At 44.9% G+C, this 18,243-nt stretch overlaps 1 protein-coding gene across 1 annotated transcript; it reads left to right on the top strand.

Moving 5' to 3' along the window:
- The first annotated feature begins 432 nt into the window (after positions 1 to 432).
- On the top strand, positions 433 to 16,069 carry Clrn3 (clarin 3). The gene is given in 3 exon segments (NM_001014026.1): positions 433 to 786; positions 10,090 to 10,269; positions 14,589 to 16,069. Coding segments are annotated over 3 exon segments (681 nt in total). The 5' UTR covers positions 433 to 557; the 3' UTR covers positions 14,861 to 16,069.
- Positions 16,070 to 18,243: the final 2,174 nt, after the last annotated feature.

Genomic DNA, 18,243 nt, shown 5'->3' with positions numbered 1-18,243 from the left:
GTGGGCACCCCTCCCTAATAAGATCTAAGAATCAGGAGGTATAACCCAGAAGGAAGGGTGAACCTTTCTTTCTCTTTCCAGTTCACAGGACCTTGACAAAGCCTTGAGGTTTGCTTTGAGAATCCTAGTAAAGGACAAATCCTGAAGGCTCTGGAGACTTGTGCTAACCCTTTGTGGTCTAAGTCTCTTCTCATCATTTGAGAATTCAAGTTATGTCCTGACACTGTAGGTTTACCTGGCTTCCACATCATGATAAAGGTTATAAACCAGTCATGTGAACGAGGAAGCCCTGAAAGGAGCGCCTAGCCCTTCTTCATGCTGGTTGGCTGCAGCCATAACAACCGTTCCTGCTAGACCAAAGTTCAGCTTCTGAAAGTCTTTATGGTCTTGTTCACAGTTCAATGTTCAGTAGAATAAAACTTCCCAGAAAGACGCACGTCTTACATTCGCAACTAAGTGCTAGACTTCCTTTCTAAACACTGGATCCCAAATGATAAGGCCCCCAAATATTCTAAGATTGCTGTTGTCTTATCCTGGGGAGCTTTCTTCCTGAGAAAATGCCAACCACACAGAAAACGTTGATGTTCCTGTCTGGCTTTCTCACAAGCCTGGGCTCAGTTGTTGTCATCTGTTCTATTCTGGGGACACAGGCATGGATCACCAGCAAGATTTTCTTCACAGACACTATCTCCAATGGTACCATTGCTATCACCTATGGGCTTTTTCGTGGTACGAGTAGTCAAGATTTGAACGAAGGCCTTCAAGAGCTGGACAAAAACTTTGAAGGTAAATGACCACCCAGTTTGAATGGGAATAGCAGGGATGGGTAAGACACACCATTCTATATTTGGGCCAAATAGCAATTCAAAATTAATCCTCTGAAGTCGCGAGTTAGACTATCATTGGACTAACTCATAATTTTGAAGATATTTATCATCTGTTTGAACTCATGGCTCCAATTATCTTGTTATCTTTGGAGTCTAAAGCATTCTATCGGACGCTGGGCTTGAATGGTATCTATTTGGTTTACTGATGAGTGGGTAATTAATTTAGAGTACATGGTGGTCTTATGGTGTTTAATAGTCAGCAGGAGCAGCATTTTAAATGACACTGACCATGGGTTTTGACGTGGGGCATTCAGCTCCTTCCAGAAGTTCGTGAAGAACCGCACAGGGAAAATGTAAAGGAAACAATATCAACATCCAATAATTTTCTCAGCTTCTTGAATTTACACTTTTGTGTTTGAAGTGTCTCATTGTAGGAAATGGAATCTAATTCCTAGAAATCCTATTACTTATAGGATTTCCTGTTTGCTACTCATTTCTGATAGAATAATGTCTTGCTCTCAATAGATACAAAATAAACTATAGAGAATAGTTGAGTGTTGGATTTTCAGACGTAGCATTAGGGTTTTTGAATGGTAATAACCACAATTACCCATTACGAAGCTTGTAAGTGGACTTTACTTTGCACAGTGTGGGTCTATACAGCTGTTTGGAACAATTACATTTCTAACTGTGCACCATCTACTGCCTTACATCTGTGTAATGTTTGGTGCTTGTACTCCGGGATGGAGTTCTAGCAGGTTTATGATTGTGCTAGTAAAATGGTTTCTATAAACCCAGGGCAACGTGTCTCTAAGCTCTCACCATATCTTTGAGTGGTAGGGACAGCACATCTTCCTTGAGGTTTCAGCTGTTTCCCTCTCCCCTCGTGCTAGCCACAACCTTTTAGGAGGGCGAAGAGACCTGCTTTAGAACAAGCAGGAGCTCGGATTTCAAAGTGCTCTTCAGCTCTCAGTAATATCATTTTCGAAACCAAAAATACCAAAAATTACGATTGCTTGTGAATCCTCTGGCACTTTTAAGCGCTTTAAATTTGGGACAGAAATCTCCAGTGTTGACTTGGGATCAGTTGATTCCATCTAGAAATTGATGACCTCAACAGAAACCCTGAGTCTCTAGTTAAGGAGGCCCAGAGAAGGTCAGGGAAGGTCAGGCCTACATGACTGGGAGTGACATTCTGGTGTCCGGAAAGGAGGGACAGCTACAGTCAAGGGGAGCAAAGCTTAGAATCAGTGCCAGCCAGGTCCTTCCCCTCAGTGTAGAAACAGGCAGAATGCTTGTGCTGCCTGTGCCTGACTCTGTTTTTACCCGTTGCTACTGGAAAGCCATACTATAACCCACCCCACCCCCATTGTCCAACCTCCCATTGCTATGGAGGGTCAACAACCGTTCAGTGGAGGAAGATGCTACACAATTGCTGGATGGCATCTAAGGCCACCCAGAGACTATGGGATTTTTCCATACCTGTGACTGTGGTAAACACTGAACATGTAAACACTTCTCCCAGACAAGAAGTCATGCCTAGAATATGTAGGCAATGCTAAGGAACTCCTGCTGCTTACCCTGTCAACAGAATCCAGTATTTATAATAAGACACAATGCTCTTCTGCCAGGAAGCCAGGGTTGCTGTGAATATCATTAGCCAATCATTTGGTAGCAAAATTAAACCTGTATAAAATGAAATATGCAATGTCCTGTTCAGCACTTAGAGACTGATGCTTCCCTTGAGAAGTCAGGTGTGTTAGCTCTGTGGCTGAGGCCAGGACACAGTGAAATCCTCAGGCAGTAACTTATATTATCAGGCTCTGCACGGGGGTCTGATCTCTTGTGCTTATTTAGACTACAGGATTTTTGGTGAGAGAGCAGACCGGGCAATCGGCTTTGATTTAAAGGGTCAAACCCATTGAGACAACAAGAGGTCAATGAATGGAGACAATGTCCAGTCAGCCCCTGTCAGGAAAACTTCTGTTGTGGAACCTGGTTGACAATGAACTTAGACTGGCTAGATTGGTCGTGGTTTGTCCACTATGATGGTCTTTACTACTTCTAAAATGCCAGCTGTATGACTTCAGCTCAAAATATCTGCTGTATGGTGAAGGTCTTAGACTTAGATACTGATAGGGTTTGCACACAGTTACTGTAGTGACATGCTTCCTGTCTAGAACAAGGGGAAGCTCCTCCTCCCCTGAAGGGTACTGCCCTGAACCCATACAAGTCTCCACAACAGCTGGAGGTAGGCTGGGGAACGCAGCTCTGCGGACCCCTAGGAAGACCTGTGCTCACACTTGCAAGGGTTCGCCTCCTTGTTCCTCCAAGTTTGGCTCTTGGGTGCTTTATAACAGGCAGGCAGGAATGGGACAATGTGTCATTTGGATGTGGGATCCCTCAGAATGTCATCTCCAGTAGTAATCGGCCTACACCCTGACCCAACAGAGTATCTTTAGAGAATCATTTTGGCATTTCAATGAATGCTGTTTCTCTTTCTATGACACTAGGTCTCTTTGATCTTGGTCCCTTGGTTAATAGACAACTAACACTTCAAACAGCCACGTTACCACGACACAGACTCTGGCCTGGAGATGCAATCTCCTGGGTGCTGCGAAGAATCTGTACACTTGACCTTTCATATCAATGAAAAGAATTTCCGATTCGGGTCCCATTCTTCTTGTTTAAAACAAAACAAACAACAACATCATCATCATCAACAGCAACAACAACAACAAAAACCTTACTAGATACATTATTTTCCATGTAGCTATGACAAAACGCCAGAGAGAAATAATTTACAGGAGGGAAGGTTTCTTTTTAGTTCATGGTTTCAGAGGGATTTCAGCCCATTGTGGTGGGAAAGGCATGGCAGAGCCTTGAGTGAGACAGTTTCCTCACATTGTGTGGTCCAGAGAGCAGAGGGCACAAGCTGGAGCCAAGGGTGGGCATAACCTTCAAAGGCCCACGCCTAGTAATCCATTTCTAGTAGCCAGTTGGTGTCTCGGGAAATTCCTATAGCCCTTAAAACAGTGTCTCAGGCTGGGCCTTGAAAATTTGAGCTTGTGGAGAGCATTTTAGTCGATCTGTAATTCAGGTGTGACAGTTAACATTGATTATCAACCTGATAGAAACTAGAGTTACCTAGGAGACAAGCCTCTGGGCATGTCTGAGAGGGAGTTTCTATATTGGATTAATGAAGGTGGGAAGATCCACCCTTCCTGTGGGTGGCAACGTCTCCAGGGCTGAGGCCTTAGATTGCATAACTCAGAGAAGGTGAGCCGATCGCCCTTCTTCCCAGGAGGTCAATGTTGTTGAGCACTCTGCTGAAACCATGAAAAAGGCGATCAATATATAGGTATTTTAGGACAAACCGATTGTAATTCTAACTCAGGTCAGGAGCCTTCCCTTGGCCCGATACAAGGTTGACACATGCTTTGGGCATTGCTTTCAAGCCCCTTGGTGATAGGCTGCTTGGAATTGATTTATTGCAGACAGCTCAGGATACAAACTTACAAATGAGCCAAGGCAGGCTGGGGGCAAGTGTCAGGCTCAGTGGTCTCAGAGTGCTGCACTTAGGCCAAAGACTGTCACCAGTGGGTTGTCATCTGATCTGCTTTCTCCTCACCCTGACTCTCCACTGGTTTCTATTTCTTTTCTGTGACCTCAACATTGTACTGTTAAACAGAACGGAAATGAGGGCGGAAATACAGCACAGGAATGAGTGGCAAGGTAAAAATCAAATGGAGCTGATGCCTTGAGAATGTATGAAGACTCCCTACCTTCCACTTTGACTTCATCTCATGTATCAGGATGTGTTTCATGGAGAAGGGCTACTTCTCAGAGATGTGAACACTTTGGAAGGAGGAGTTGGTGGGGATGGAGACAACCAAACCAGAGGGTTAACCATTTTTCCCCCAAGACAATCTTGGCAGCTGTCCAAGAGGCTGAGGTGCTAGCTGTGACTTCCTGGGAGGGCCCAGGCCATGCTCTAAGATCTGTCAGTATTGTGATGTCCTATAATGGGAGCATTGAACTGGGTCAGGTCTCTGGTGGTCAGATGTCTGAGGTGGGAGTGGAATCTGTTCCCATCCACAGAACCAGTTTTAGTTACTTCTGTCAAAGGCAATTTAAGGAAGGAAGGAAAGGTTTGTCCTGCTGGTCACATCGCATCTGCAAGCAGGAGGGGTGGAGGAGGGAGGGAGATCCTCCCACCTTAACCCAATCTAGAAACTCCCTAACAGTCATGCAAAAAAGTTTATTACCCTGGTGATTCTAGATCCTGTAAGTTGACAGCATCATCCGTCACACTCAATGTCTATGGACTTACAGAAAACAAGACCTAGAGGTGGAGGGCAGTTGGATGGCAGGATCTGGATGGCTGGATCTTACCCAGAGGGAGTTGGGTGTCTGGATGCCTGACTAAGGCTCTGCTGGCTCAGTGCTCATCTCTGTGCCTCTTTCTGGGGCGGCCAGAATCAGGGCAATTAGCTCCATTTGTGAGGGGACTCCTGATGCAAAAGCTTGTCCCATGAAAGAAAGAAAGAAAGAGAACAGCACGTATCTGCTAATTTTATGGGGAGGGAGCAGCTGTCAGATGCTGTGAGGGTTATTGTTATTACGCTCCAGCTAACTCTCATCAAACCTTCAGCTATCATTGTCTGAGTTCCGAGGCAAGAGCTGAAAAGACATAGCTGTCATATCTAGGTGGCAGGGAATTCAGAAATAATTTTTATAGCTCAGCGGTTAAAATTAAGGCAAATGACCCCCCCTCCAAGTATGTAGAAAACTATGAGTCAGCAGCCCCAAAATTAACTCTCTTTGGAAAATTCTGTCTGCTAAATCTTATTGAAGGTCGAGGCAAAGCTGAACTTGATTGACATTTTCTTTTTCTTTTTGTGTATGTGAATGTCACGTGTGTGTGCAAGTGCTTGTGCATGAGTGTGCACATATACACGGGAGCCAGAGGTCAATATCGCGTGTTCCCCAATTTTGTCTCACCTCTTTTTTCTTGATTTCATGTGTGCGTATGTGTGCTTGTACAAGTTTATGTGCGCCATGTGAAGGCAGACACACAAGGATGCTGGAAAAGTATTGGCTCCCCTGAAATGGGAGCCTCCACATAGGTGCCAGAAGCTGAAGATGAGTCCATTACAACAGCAAACATACTTAACTGCTGGGTGGTCCTCTCTGACTCCCTCCACCTTGCTTTTTGAGACAAGCTCTCTAATAGAATCTGGGCTCACTGATTCTGCCAGGCTGGCTGGCTAGCAAACTCCAGGCATGCATTTGTCCCTGTTCCCCAGGGCTGGGATTACTGGCTTCTTTTTAAACCATGGGTTCTGGGGGAAACTGAACTCAGGCCCTGATGCCTTCAGGGCAAGCATTTCATACACTGAGCCCTTCATGGTCACTTTCTTAATGGAATATTCCACTTGCAAATGAACCTCCACTTACACATGTAAGTCGGTGTGGGAGGCAGAGAGACTGGAGAATTCCAGGTGTTTGGGACACACAGCAGGTTCCTCACACTCAAGTTTCTGTTTTTGACTTAAATATTTAAATGATTTCCTTGATTACAGAACTCTGCCAAGGAGAGAGAGAGTTCTTTTGTTCCCAACCTATTTCCCTTGAGATCGAAGAAGTTTCCTCTTGCCCTGGCTGCTAGGGAAGAGGAAGTGGATCCACCTTGACAGGATGGATGGCTGACACGGCCACAAGAACTAGCCTGGACTCTGACTGGGTGTGTCTCCCTAGCTCTGTTGCTTTTCCCTATTCTTCTTCTGACATCATCTGCCTCCAGTTTCAAAATCAGCATATGCTGAGTTAGTACAAGCAAAACCTCCCAGACATGGCATTTCCACAGAGCATGGAAAAGGAGGCAGGAGACTCCAGTTGGTTAAGTCAGGGTCAAGTGAAACCCCAGCCCAGATCTTTGAGAACCTCATTTAGGGTACAGGGCAGACGATGTAAGCTTGGATCAGTCCACCCAAGGGATCACTGACAGAAATCGCGGAAGAGTTCAGTCACCATAACAACAAGGAGGCATTGCTTATGGAAGCTGAGCTTTGCCCTGTGCGTCTGAGGAATGAAATGTACACTCAGGGTGGCAGGTCATGGTCCACTTGGTGCTGAACTTGTTTCTCTTTCCCCGGGGTTTGGAGGGGATGCATATCACGTGCTGCAACTACGCTCCTGTCCCCTGCCCCTCTACCCTTTACCCTTTGAGCCAGTGCCCTGTGTTGCTGCTGCCTTCAGGCCTCTCCCTTGAGGGAGGTCCTGAGTTCAATTCCCAGCACCCACATGATGGCTCCCAACCATCTGTAATGGGATCCGATGCTCTCTTCTGGTCTGTCTGAAAGCAGCTACCGTGTGCTCATATAAATAAAGTAAGTAAATCTTAAAAAAAAAACCTGAAGGCATTTTGTCCACCACATATTGTTAGCCCCAATCTTCCCAACTTCTGACTCTTCTAGTCTTTCTGCCTTCTCTTCCCCAGTGAAGAAAAACCTGGCTTAAAAACAAACATTTTTATTTACTTACATTGTATGTATATGTGTAAGTGTATGTGTATGTGCATATGTAAGTGTATGTGTAAACATTGTATAAGTGTATGTGTAAGTATATATATGTGTATGTGTATGTGTGAGTGTATGTGTCTGTGTAAGTGTATGTATGTGTATGTGTAAGTGTATGTGTAAGAGTATGTGCATGTGTAAGTGTATGTATGTGTATGTGTAAGTGTATGTGTAAGTGTATGTGTATGTGTATGTGTATGTATATGTGTATGTGTAAGTGTATGTATGTGTAAGCGTATGTGTAAGTGTATGTGTATGTATATGTGTATGTGTATGTTTAAGTGTATGTATGTATATGTGTATGTGTAAGTGTATGTACGTGTATGTATATGTATATGCATATGCATATTCATAAGCGTAAGTGGATGTGGATGTGGATGTGTGGGTACATGCACACACAGAGGTCAGAGGAAACACTCATGGGGTTCAGTCCTTTTCTTTTCCATGCAGGTCCTAGGGATTGAACTTCAGTTAACTCCCTTGGCAGCAAACAGCTTTACCCAATGTGACACTGGCTGGCCCCAAGCCTTTTCTTTTTTTAATGGTACTACTAGATTCATTTGCTTCATTTTCTGATATTTATAAAAATGATTTTATTAATAAAATGGTTGCTGGAAACATTTTAAGATTAAAAACATTATTTTGTTTTAGTCACCCAAACTGGAATGAGTACACACATATTCTTACATAAGGTAGATGTGAGATCCTGGGGTCCTATGTAAGATCATAGAATCACAGTTCAAAGGCAAGGAATGGAGTCACCTCAGTGAAGATAATGCCTTTAAAAAATATATTTATTTCATTTTATGTTTTGCCTGCAAATATGTATACGTACCATGTGCTTATGGAAGTCAGAAGAAGGTGTTGACTCCTCTGGAACTGGAGGTATACATAGATGAGAGTAGAAATCAAACTCATGTTCAGTGCAAGAGCAACCAGAGCTCTTAACTGCTGAGCCCTCTCTCCAACACCGCAGCCTCTCCTTACACAAGTCTCTCAGCCCCATGGGGAGTCAGTCTTGTTTTCCTTGAATGATCAGACAGAAGTCACGGGTGCTCAGTGTATAGTCCTACAGTGAGCATCAGAGTGGGGGTGAAGTCCTGGGCCCTCAGAGCAGGGCTCCATGCATGGAGAAGGGAAGGAGAGGGATGCCTTGTAAAGAGAGAGTGCTGGTGGCACATGGTAGGACATGGTTCAGCAGATGTGATAACATTTCTACTGTCCCATGGGCGCTCCCAGCACACACAGCCCTGGACATTAAGAATCCAGGTCTACCTGGCTAGTTCTGTTGTTTTAAAGCTGTGCTGAGCTAAGGCTGTGAATGTCTCCACGTAAAAACAGGAAGAGGAAGAAAACCTTTGGTCAGTTCTTACTCACTCCTTTGTGGCTGTTATGGCTTGCAGCTTCCAACGTCGATTGCCTTTTCCAGGGGACTTCATAGACTATCTCTACACACACACTGATAACCATTGGAAAGCCTCATTGTACTTAGGAAGAGCACACCTGTGTCTGGCCTTTCATGTGTGAGTAGAGCAGGAGGGGGAGGAGTTAGGCGCACTAGAAAATGGCTGCTAGAGCTCAGAAGCTCAGAGGATCTGATGGCTCCAGCACAGGGCACCTCCACTGTGTTTTCCCTCAGTGCAGATCCAACTCAGAGCTTCCTTGCATATAAGATATGCAAATGCTATTTTGTAAAATGCTCTCAGCTTGGAAGGAAGTCTGATGGCTGACCGGAGGGTTGTGTTCCCAGCTGCCTCCAGTGTTGGAGCCCAGGGAGTTAGAGTTTGGACCCAGGGAAGGCACCCCAATTTGCTATATCAAGGAACATTTTTTTTTCTATCTACACTGCTTGCTGTGGGCTAGCACCTTTGTGGTCACTTTCAGTAGCCTATTCTCCTGCTTTCTTTTCTCCGTCAGCTCATCCTGGCTCTCTAAATTCTTCGAAGCCATAGGGTTTATGGAATCCTCACTGCCCAGGAGTCAGTGACCCACCTTAAGGGTTTCTGCCAGGAGTAATTAATTCTCAGACCCAGAGGGAAGCTATGGGGGTGGAACTGCCATTATTCTATTAGCAAGGCTCTGAGGGCAGAGGTCACTGGTGAGGATGTTGTGGGTATTTAGAACTTGAAAGCTAAGATAAACATCCACTATCAGTACTGTGGCTACACCCTCAAGGGGAGCCACTGACTGGCCTGCCATGAGGAATTCTGTCTCATTCTCATGTGTTTGTGTGTGTTCCTATATGTACAGATGCAGGCAATATGTGTATATAGGTGCACACACATGCGTATATGTGTGCATGTGGAGGTAAAAGGTCAACTTCAGATGTCATTCTTCAGGTGATGCTCATCTTGGTTGTTGAGACAGGGTTTCTAGTTGAACTTGGAGCTCGCCAATTCAACTAGACTGGCTGTTCAGTGAACCCCAGGATCTACCTGTCTCTGTGGTCTCCCCAACACTGAGATTGCAAGTATTCGTCATCCCACCTGCCTTTTTCGAGTGGCTTCTGGGGATTGACCGTAGATCCAGGGCTTCTACATCAAACACATGACTGACTGAGCCATCCTCAGAGACCATGCAGGCTTGCGCTTCCGGGAAGAATGGTTTACTGCATGCCTTCTCTAGCTCTGATGTACTTTGATTTGCATTCTGCACTGGGCACTCACCAAATGTTGCTTTAGTTTTAGGGATATTGAGCAATTCTTCCCAGAAGTCCCTGCATGTGGTGGTCATCATACTCCTGATCCTGAGTCTGGCAGCTTCCTTGCTGAGCTCAATGTTCACCTTCTACAACAGCATCAGCAACCCTTACCAGACGTTCCTGGGACCTATGGGAGTCTACACCTGGAATGGACTCAGTGGTAAGTTTCTTGAGAAGACTCATGTGCACATATGTGCACACACATACATATGCATACACATGAACACATGCACACCTAGCTGTACACACATTTACATTGATGCATGCTCATGAACACTCATGCACACAGATGTACACACAACACATAGGTGCACACACATGCACACTGATGCATGCTCGTGAACACACATGCACATACATTTGTTCACTGTCTTGCCTTTATAAGGAGCAACGTGGACACCAGAGTTGCCATACCTAGGCGGCCAAGTCACAGAGCCAGGAAAGGATGCCATCTGGGGGCCAACACTCCTCTAGTGAGCTGGAGTGCTGTGATAGTTGCTAGGTGGTTTTGTTATTTTGTGTGGTGGGATGGTGTCCAGATGGGGGAGTAGATTTTGTTCTGACTTAGGCAAAAGCTTCTCCATGGTTTTTGTCCATGTACAAGATTCGCTCCTACATTCGCTCAGTGGGACTGACACTTAAAGATTAAGACGCTTGGATACAAATCCAGATATAGGTCCCCAGTGTCAAGGGCCCTCCAATCTGCCACCAGGCCTTGCTCACTGCCAGGATAAACAGTGAATTCACCTTAGTTTCATGCATGGGACTTGGAGCTAACAGATGCAGAGGCCTTAGGCATGGCTGAATTTGGAGATCATGTCATAGGAAGTCTGCTTCCCTTCATCCTTGCATACAGTGATTTCCCAGCGTGTGTTCTGTGGCCACACAGTTGATCCAATCCTCTTAAAGGTCAGATATCCGTACACACCCTGGATTCCTGCAGCAGCAGCAGCTTTAGAGGAAAGCATGTCATTTTCCAGGAGTCAGGAGAGTGTCCTGAGCCCTATTCTCATGGACTCACCCACTGACATGACCTGATCAATCTCTGAAGGCAAGATAGATAAATTGACCCATTAAGTTGGCTAAGGAGACTTGTCCATGCTGGAGCTAGGCCTGGGGTCAGCTATTCTCCTGAATTTAAGGCACATAGGGGAGGAGGAGTGGGTTCACTTAGAAGGGGAGATGACAGGAGACCAGGTTGGGCTGGTACTGCCCTGTCTGCAACCCATGGGGCTTCCAGCTGGTCCCCGAGGCTGAAGCCTTATCGCTCTTCCTCTGCAGAGGAAGACTGTACAGATGTCAGAGGCCTATGACTGGGGGTGAAAACAGGAAAAGGAATCTGAACAGTCTCCCCTCAGCCCTGCCTATGTCTAGCCACAAAGGGCTATGTTGTGGGAAGAAAATTCCCCATACTTACCTTCTGCCTAAGGGGTATATTCTAACACAGGGGGAGAGGCTATGGCTATGGACAGGGAAAACCACTTGTAATGGGTGGATAAGGGGAAGTTATGCATTCTGACTTGGATCTGGAGGAGGCCTTTAGGCAACCACAGGAGTTGGGTGTAGCCTGTCCTGATGCTTAGTAAGCTGATTTCTGTGCTCATATGCCCTTAGAAAGCCTTGATTTTCTCCCCTTATCTAGAGGGTTACAGAATTCAGTGAAAACTTGGTTTGCAAGAGGCTGATCTTGCAGAAAGGTCTCTGTGCAGCATTGACAATGTAGTTTCCTGGCCTTTTTGGGCCACACTGAGGGGAGTGCTGATACCAGGCCAACTTTAAGGCCCTGGGGCCAATGAGAATGCTACAGTCCCCTGAGGTGCTAGGCTTGCGTTCTCCTGGACTAGCAGGTTGTGTACTAGCCCAGTGGGCAGAACAGGAAATAGATTACCTGGTTCTTTTCTGTTGGAGAGAAACAACATAAAATTGCCTGAGGCTTATGCCCCTTACATCTCAGTGCACACTGGCCCAGTATGGCTGGAGTTGGCCTCAGGAATTTTAAGGTAGAGAGGAGTTTGTATCCAGACAGATCTACACAAACTGTCTCCTCTGACATTTTGTTCTTTAATTCTGTAGAACACAGGGAGAATGAGCACCATGGCCCAGCAGAGAAGGGCCGCTGGCCAGAAGCCCATGTCCCTAAGCCTTTAAGAACTTCTTCCCTCTCCAGACTCTTTTTTATCTACAACTCTGGAGAAACTGCAGCTAGCCAGGCCTAGAGATGCAGCCTGCACTTCCAAGTATTAGAAGGCTGAGACAGGAAGATTCTCCAAGTTCAAGATTACTTGGCTGCAGGGGGAGCTCAAAACCCTATTTTCAATATAAATAATGAAGAGGTTCTATATAATTTCCAGTATTGCAGGAAGGAAGGAGGCAGGAACTGAGGGAGGAAGAAGAGGAGGGACGACAGATGGAAGAAAGAAAGGAAGGGAGGGAGGGAAGGAGGAAGGGAGGGTGGGAGGGAGGGAGAATGGAAGTAAGAAAGGAAGGATATTCAGTTAACCAGAAGCAGTATGATGCCCATGGCTCCAGACATCTGCCTTTAAAGTGCCCAGATAGGCAAGGTGAATGTGTGTCAGCCCTTCCCTGTGCAAATCAAAGCTCCAGACAACCCACTTTAGGATAAAGGCATTAACCTTGTGTATGTTCCACCCCTTTATGATTAATTAAGCCTTTATGAGAAACTTCACAAGAGGAAAATGAAGGATAATGAAGGTGTGAGAGGGTGCATCAGAGGGATGAGACTTTTGCTCATGCAAATGATTAAGAAATACAGCCATTATTTTGTGGGTGAGGTGTGCCATCAAGGACTGTTCAAACATTCTCTTCACGCAACCCCCACCCCTAATTAGCTTCCCTTAGAGGATCATTTGTGGAGCTTCCTTGTCATTGGGTTAGGACACAGTTTGATGCCTGAGAGGTCATTGAATTGTGCACATTCTGTGTGTGTCAGCATATTAAGGATCTCAGAAGGACTTCATCTTGGGGATCCCCTGATTTATCAGACCCCACCTGGGCATGAGCAATCATCCTCATCCTTATGTTTCCTGAAAAAAATTATTTTTCCAGCATCACTGATATATGAATCACCTACCACATATATTACTCACTTAAAGCACACACTTCACTGGGTTTTGGCATGTTCTTAGCCACTGTAGACATCACTAACCATCATTTTAGAAATATTCTCACCAGTTCAGAGAGAGATTTCATGTCTCCTGGTTCCAACCTGCTTCTCACCCCACCTAAGCAACTATAAATCTGCTTTGCTGTGGATGCTACCTGGTTCAAGGCCACACTTGGCTTAGTCGTGCAGAGCGAACACCTGCAGCAGCTGTCCAGAACTTCCCTGAGTCCAGCTCCAGCACTTGAAAACCTGTGCTTCCCTTGCTCTTGGCAGGACTCACTCCTCACAGCTGGCGGTGCGTCTGACCCACTGCCCTCACCTGCTCTTGTGGAGGCGGCTTCTTTAGTCTGAGATGCTTGTCCAAGTCTTGTTTGTCCATTCATATCTCCTTGCACATTCACCATATCCACTCTCTGTGCCCTGTCCACTTGTTCACATCTGCTGCATATGTGACCTTAGAGCACAAGCTGCAAGGTAGACCAGTTGTCCAATGACAGGATCTGAGCCTAGAGGTTAGATACTGCTCAGAATAATATTTAGTATTTCATGCCTAGACTCTAGTTTATATCTTATATCTTATTTTTACATTTTCCTTCGTCTTGAAACACTATAGAATCCCATGTAGCTACTCAATAAATGCCTTTGGATTATGTACCCCTTAAAGAAAATAATATTAAAAGTACACTGGAGTGGGGGTGGGAAAATGCAGCTAGAGAGATGACTCAGCAGTTAAGGATGACTGCTGCTCAATCATAAGGACTTGATTTCAAATCCCCCATCCTCCACTCTGTGGGTGGTCATAAACACCTACAATACCTGTTCCAAGAGATCTGATGTCCTATTCTGGCCCCTGTGGGTGAGTACCTACATGTATGTATGCATTGATACAGACACATGCTCATAAAGATATAAATAAATAATTTTAAAACATAAATCACAATGATAGGCAGATGGCTCAATGAGTAAAGTCACTGTTGCAAAGAAATAAGAACCAGAGTTCAGATCCCAAGCACCCAAGAAAAAAGGCAGGAATGGGGCACACATCTGTAACCATGTCTTGGGTGGGCAGTGAGGTGGAGACAGGGGCTCACAAAGGCTTGCTGCTCAAACAGGGAATTGCAGCTTCAGTTTCAGTAGGAGACAAGAAAAAAAAAGAAAGAAAAAGAAAAAAAAGAAAAAGGTGGTAGCACTGGAGGGAGACAATGTCCTTTGGCCTTTGGCCTCCACGTATGCCCACATGTGTGCACATTCAGATACATACATCAGAAATGCATTCACATGCATGCACACATGCATAGACACGAATGCTGCTATTGCTTCATTGTGTCATTTATGAAGCTCAATCTTCTTTGCAGCATCCTTTGTGTTTCTGACCATGGTTCTGTTTGTGGGGAATGTCGACTCCAACCATCTCTCCGAAAAGCTGTCCCAGACACTTTATCCAGATGCCATTAACAAGAAAACAACCCACACTTATGGATACTCATTTTGGCTCATCCTGCTTGTCATCCTACTGAATATTGTCACCGTGGTCATCATCATTTTCTATCAGAAGGCCCGATACCATCAGAAGCAGGAGCAGAGGAAGCCAGTGGAGTACGCTCCGAGGGATGGCATTTTATTCTGAGATCTGTCTCAAAGCACATTCGCACTGTCTCTGCCAAGCTGGCTAGCTCCTCTGGACACGGCGTGGCAGAGCAACTGTCAGGTGCCATAACTCTGGAACCATGACACTGTGTGCTTCCTATAGATGGTGCTTGTACCTTTCTCCATGGACCTTTCTCCCTGAGAAGCGTTTTCTCCCAAGATCAGGAAAATGAGTGGGAAAGGCTGTGGTCTAGAGTACTCTGAAAGAAAGTGGTCTATGGCCTGCAGGCCCTTCTCATTTGACCTTGCTATTCATACTATAAAGGCCTGTGGGGATTTTTTTGCCTTTCCTGTGACTAGATAATGAATTGTGGCCCCTATGACCTTGTCCTCTGGATTGATTAGGCATTTTGCTTCATGGTAAGTATGAAGACTTTTAGGTAGAGAAGCACTCTGAACCTCTTTTTCCAGTCAGAAGTTAGATGCAGAAGGATAAAGGATGAGATGATCTCTTGTTCTGGTCCCCTGGTGGCTGTCCTGGCTCCCAGGCTTAGCTCCTTTAATGAGGGCTAGATGCTTATAGAACTTGGGACTCGGGAAGCCCCACACAAACAGGCTAGAGGTAAAATATGGTCTCTTCCAGTAAATTGGAAGTCAGCAAAATAACAAAGGCACCAAAATTTATTCTACGTGTTTTTTCCAGTATGACATTTCCTTTAAAAAATCTAATAGAGAACCCTTCAGCCTTGACTATCCTGTAGGTTGCTATGGTGAAAACTGACAGGTCTGAAAAATGACCCCTTTCATGTGTTGATGGAGTCTTAAAGCAGTAACTCTGTGACAAGTGGTGGATCTTATGAACCTCAAAGATAAGTGGCCTTCAACACTCAGACTTAGAGATGTGAGCTGGGTTCCCATGATGTCAGTGGAAGCGTGCTGGGTCCTCAACCTTGTGGTATTTATGTTTACTACTGGGTAGATGAGACAGACATTTAATAAGCTCTTACTTGACTCCAGTTGAAACAGTTGCTTAGGGTTGGGGGTCATCCCTCCATTGTAGAGTACTAAAAAGCCTAGCATGTAACAGGTCCTGGGTTCCATCTCTACCTCTGTAAAAATGAAACAACATCTAATGACAACATCGTGCTTGTGTTTTGAAAGGATGGATTTCTATCATGCTCTACCTTGAAGATTTACTAATTCAAGGTTACTCTTACCTACTAAATTATTAAAAGTTTACTGTACTTTATTTTCTTTGTTTGGGTGCATGTGTATATGTCGTGACATGTGTGTCTGTGTGTCTCTTTGTTTATGGAGATCAGATGACAAGCTTCAAGTGTGGATTCTCTCCTCCTACCACGTGCTACCTGGGGGATCAAACTCATGTCATCAGACTTGGTGGCAAACACATTTACCCACTGGGCTACCTTGTGGGCCTGCTACTAAATTATTATAAAGTTTAGGTTTGGGAATCAACTTCTTAGTGGGTAAAAGTGCTTGTCACCAAGTCCGATGAAGCTGTCCATTCCTCATCACCTACACAGTGGAAAGAAAGAACTCACTCCTGCAAGTCGTCCTCTGACCTCTATGCATACATTGTGGTATGTGAATGACCATAGACACAGTCATACTTCCTCATACAATATACAGAATAAAAACACAAATATAAAACAATTGAAATGACTCAGTCTTGTTCATCTGAAAAACTTGGAATATATTTTAAAAATATGATTATAAACATAAAAAAATGTTAAACTCTGAATCTAATCTTTGAAGGCCTGAGTTTTCTACTGGATTTTTTTTTTTATAATGTGGCCATGGAATAAAGAGGAAACAGTCCAGGGACTAAGCCACTACCTAAATACTATACATGGACTGACCCTGGACTCTGACCCCATAGGTAGCAATGAATATCCTAGTAAGAGCACCAGTGGAAGGGGAAGCCCTGGGTCCTGCTAAGACTGAACCCCCAGTGAACTAGACTATGGGGGGAGGGCGGCAATGGGGGGAGGGTTGGGAGGGGAACACCCATAAGGAAGGGGAGGGGGAGGGGGATGTTTGCCCGGAAACCGGGAAAGGGAGTAACACTTGAAATGTATATAAGAAATACTCAAGTTAATAAAAAAAAAAAAAAAAGAAAAAGAAAAAAAAAAAAAAGAGGAAACAGATGCGAGTGCTGGCCCGTGCCCGTGATCACACCTATCAGGAATCAGAAGATTGTCACAGCTTTAAAGTCATTCTGGAATGTCGGGAGTCCCAGACCAAGTGGGGCTTCCTAAAGAGAACATGGTGGTTTGAATGAAAAATGTTCCCCATGGGCTCAGGTATTTGAATACTGAAAACAGTTGGTGGCACTGTTTGGGGATGTTACGTTACCTGTAGGAGGCGGAGCCTTGCTAGAGGAAGTATGTCACTGGGGTGGGCTTTGAGAGTTCATAGAGTCCTCTTACTTCCCATTTTCTCTCTCTGTTTCCTGCTTCTGGAGTCTGCCCTGCCAGTTGCCACCATGCCTCCTTGACATTGTAGACTGTCCTGGAATTGTGAGACCAAATAGACTCCTTTTTTGTAAGTTGCCTTGATCACGACATTTTATCTCAGCAACAGAAAAGCAATTAATACAGGCGGTCTTGCCTCAAGCCAACAAGCATCCAAACAAAACCACTACTTTGTCTTGTGATGAGGTAGGTTACAAGGTTCATTCACATTTGCAAAAGAAAGAATATAAAACATTATGCTTCCTGGATGTGTTGGTATATGACTTTGGGAAACTGAGGCAGAAAGATCAGGAATTCCAGCTAAGCCCAGTCTACTTAGCAAGACACTGGGGAATAAAAAGAAAAGTAAAGAAATGAAAAGAAAAAATGTAAAAACAAATGAGATATTCTGCTCACTGACAATAAGAATATGACACATAGGATGATAAATTCAGAGAAATCAATAGTTTACACCATATCAAAAGGACTGGGCTCCCCGATCAGCCAGTGTTTACAAGGTACTGTGGGAGGTAGGAGGTAGTCTGGAAAAGCTGTCTGAGTCAGAATTTTACTATCTCCGCAATCGTAAATTTGTTAGAGCTGAAAGCTGTGTCCTCTTAGACATAACATTGAGTGTGTGTGTATGAATGTGTTGTGGGGGGTTTCTAAGTCACAGTCCTACTCCTACATCTAACCTCTGTGAGCATAGTTTGAGGCACCCTCTGTGTGCAAGTGTGCTGTGGGGGGGTGTCTAAATCACAGTCCTACATCCAGACTCTATGATCATCTCATTTTGGGTACCCTCTGAATGTCACAATGAAATTTCAGGTATATACTTCAACCCCCTCTAGCCTTCTGAAGCCTTCAGAGACCTGAGCACTGAGAAGGGCAGGGTATGCCTCTCAAAGTTGCTTCCCACACCCAGCCAGGGCTCCTCAGCACCCTCTTT

Source organism: Rattus norvegicus, chromosome 1 (assembly GCF_021556685.1).
Source record: "Rattus norvegicus strain SHRSP/BbbUtx chromosome 1, alternate assembly SHRSP_T2T, whole genome shotgun sequence".
Lineage (NCBI taxonomy): Eukaryota > Metazoa > Chordata > Mammalia > Rodentia > Muridae > Rattus > Rattus norvegicus.
This window is presented reverse-complemented; position numbering and strand designations above follow the sequence as displayed.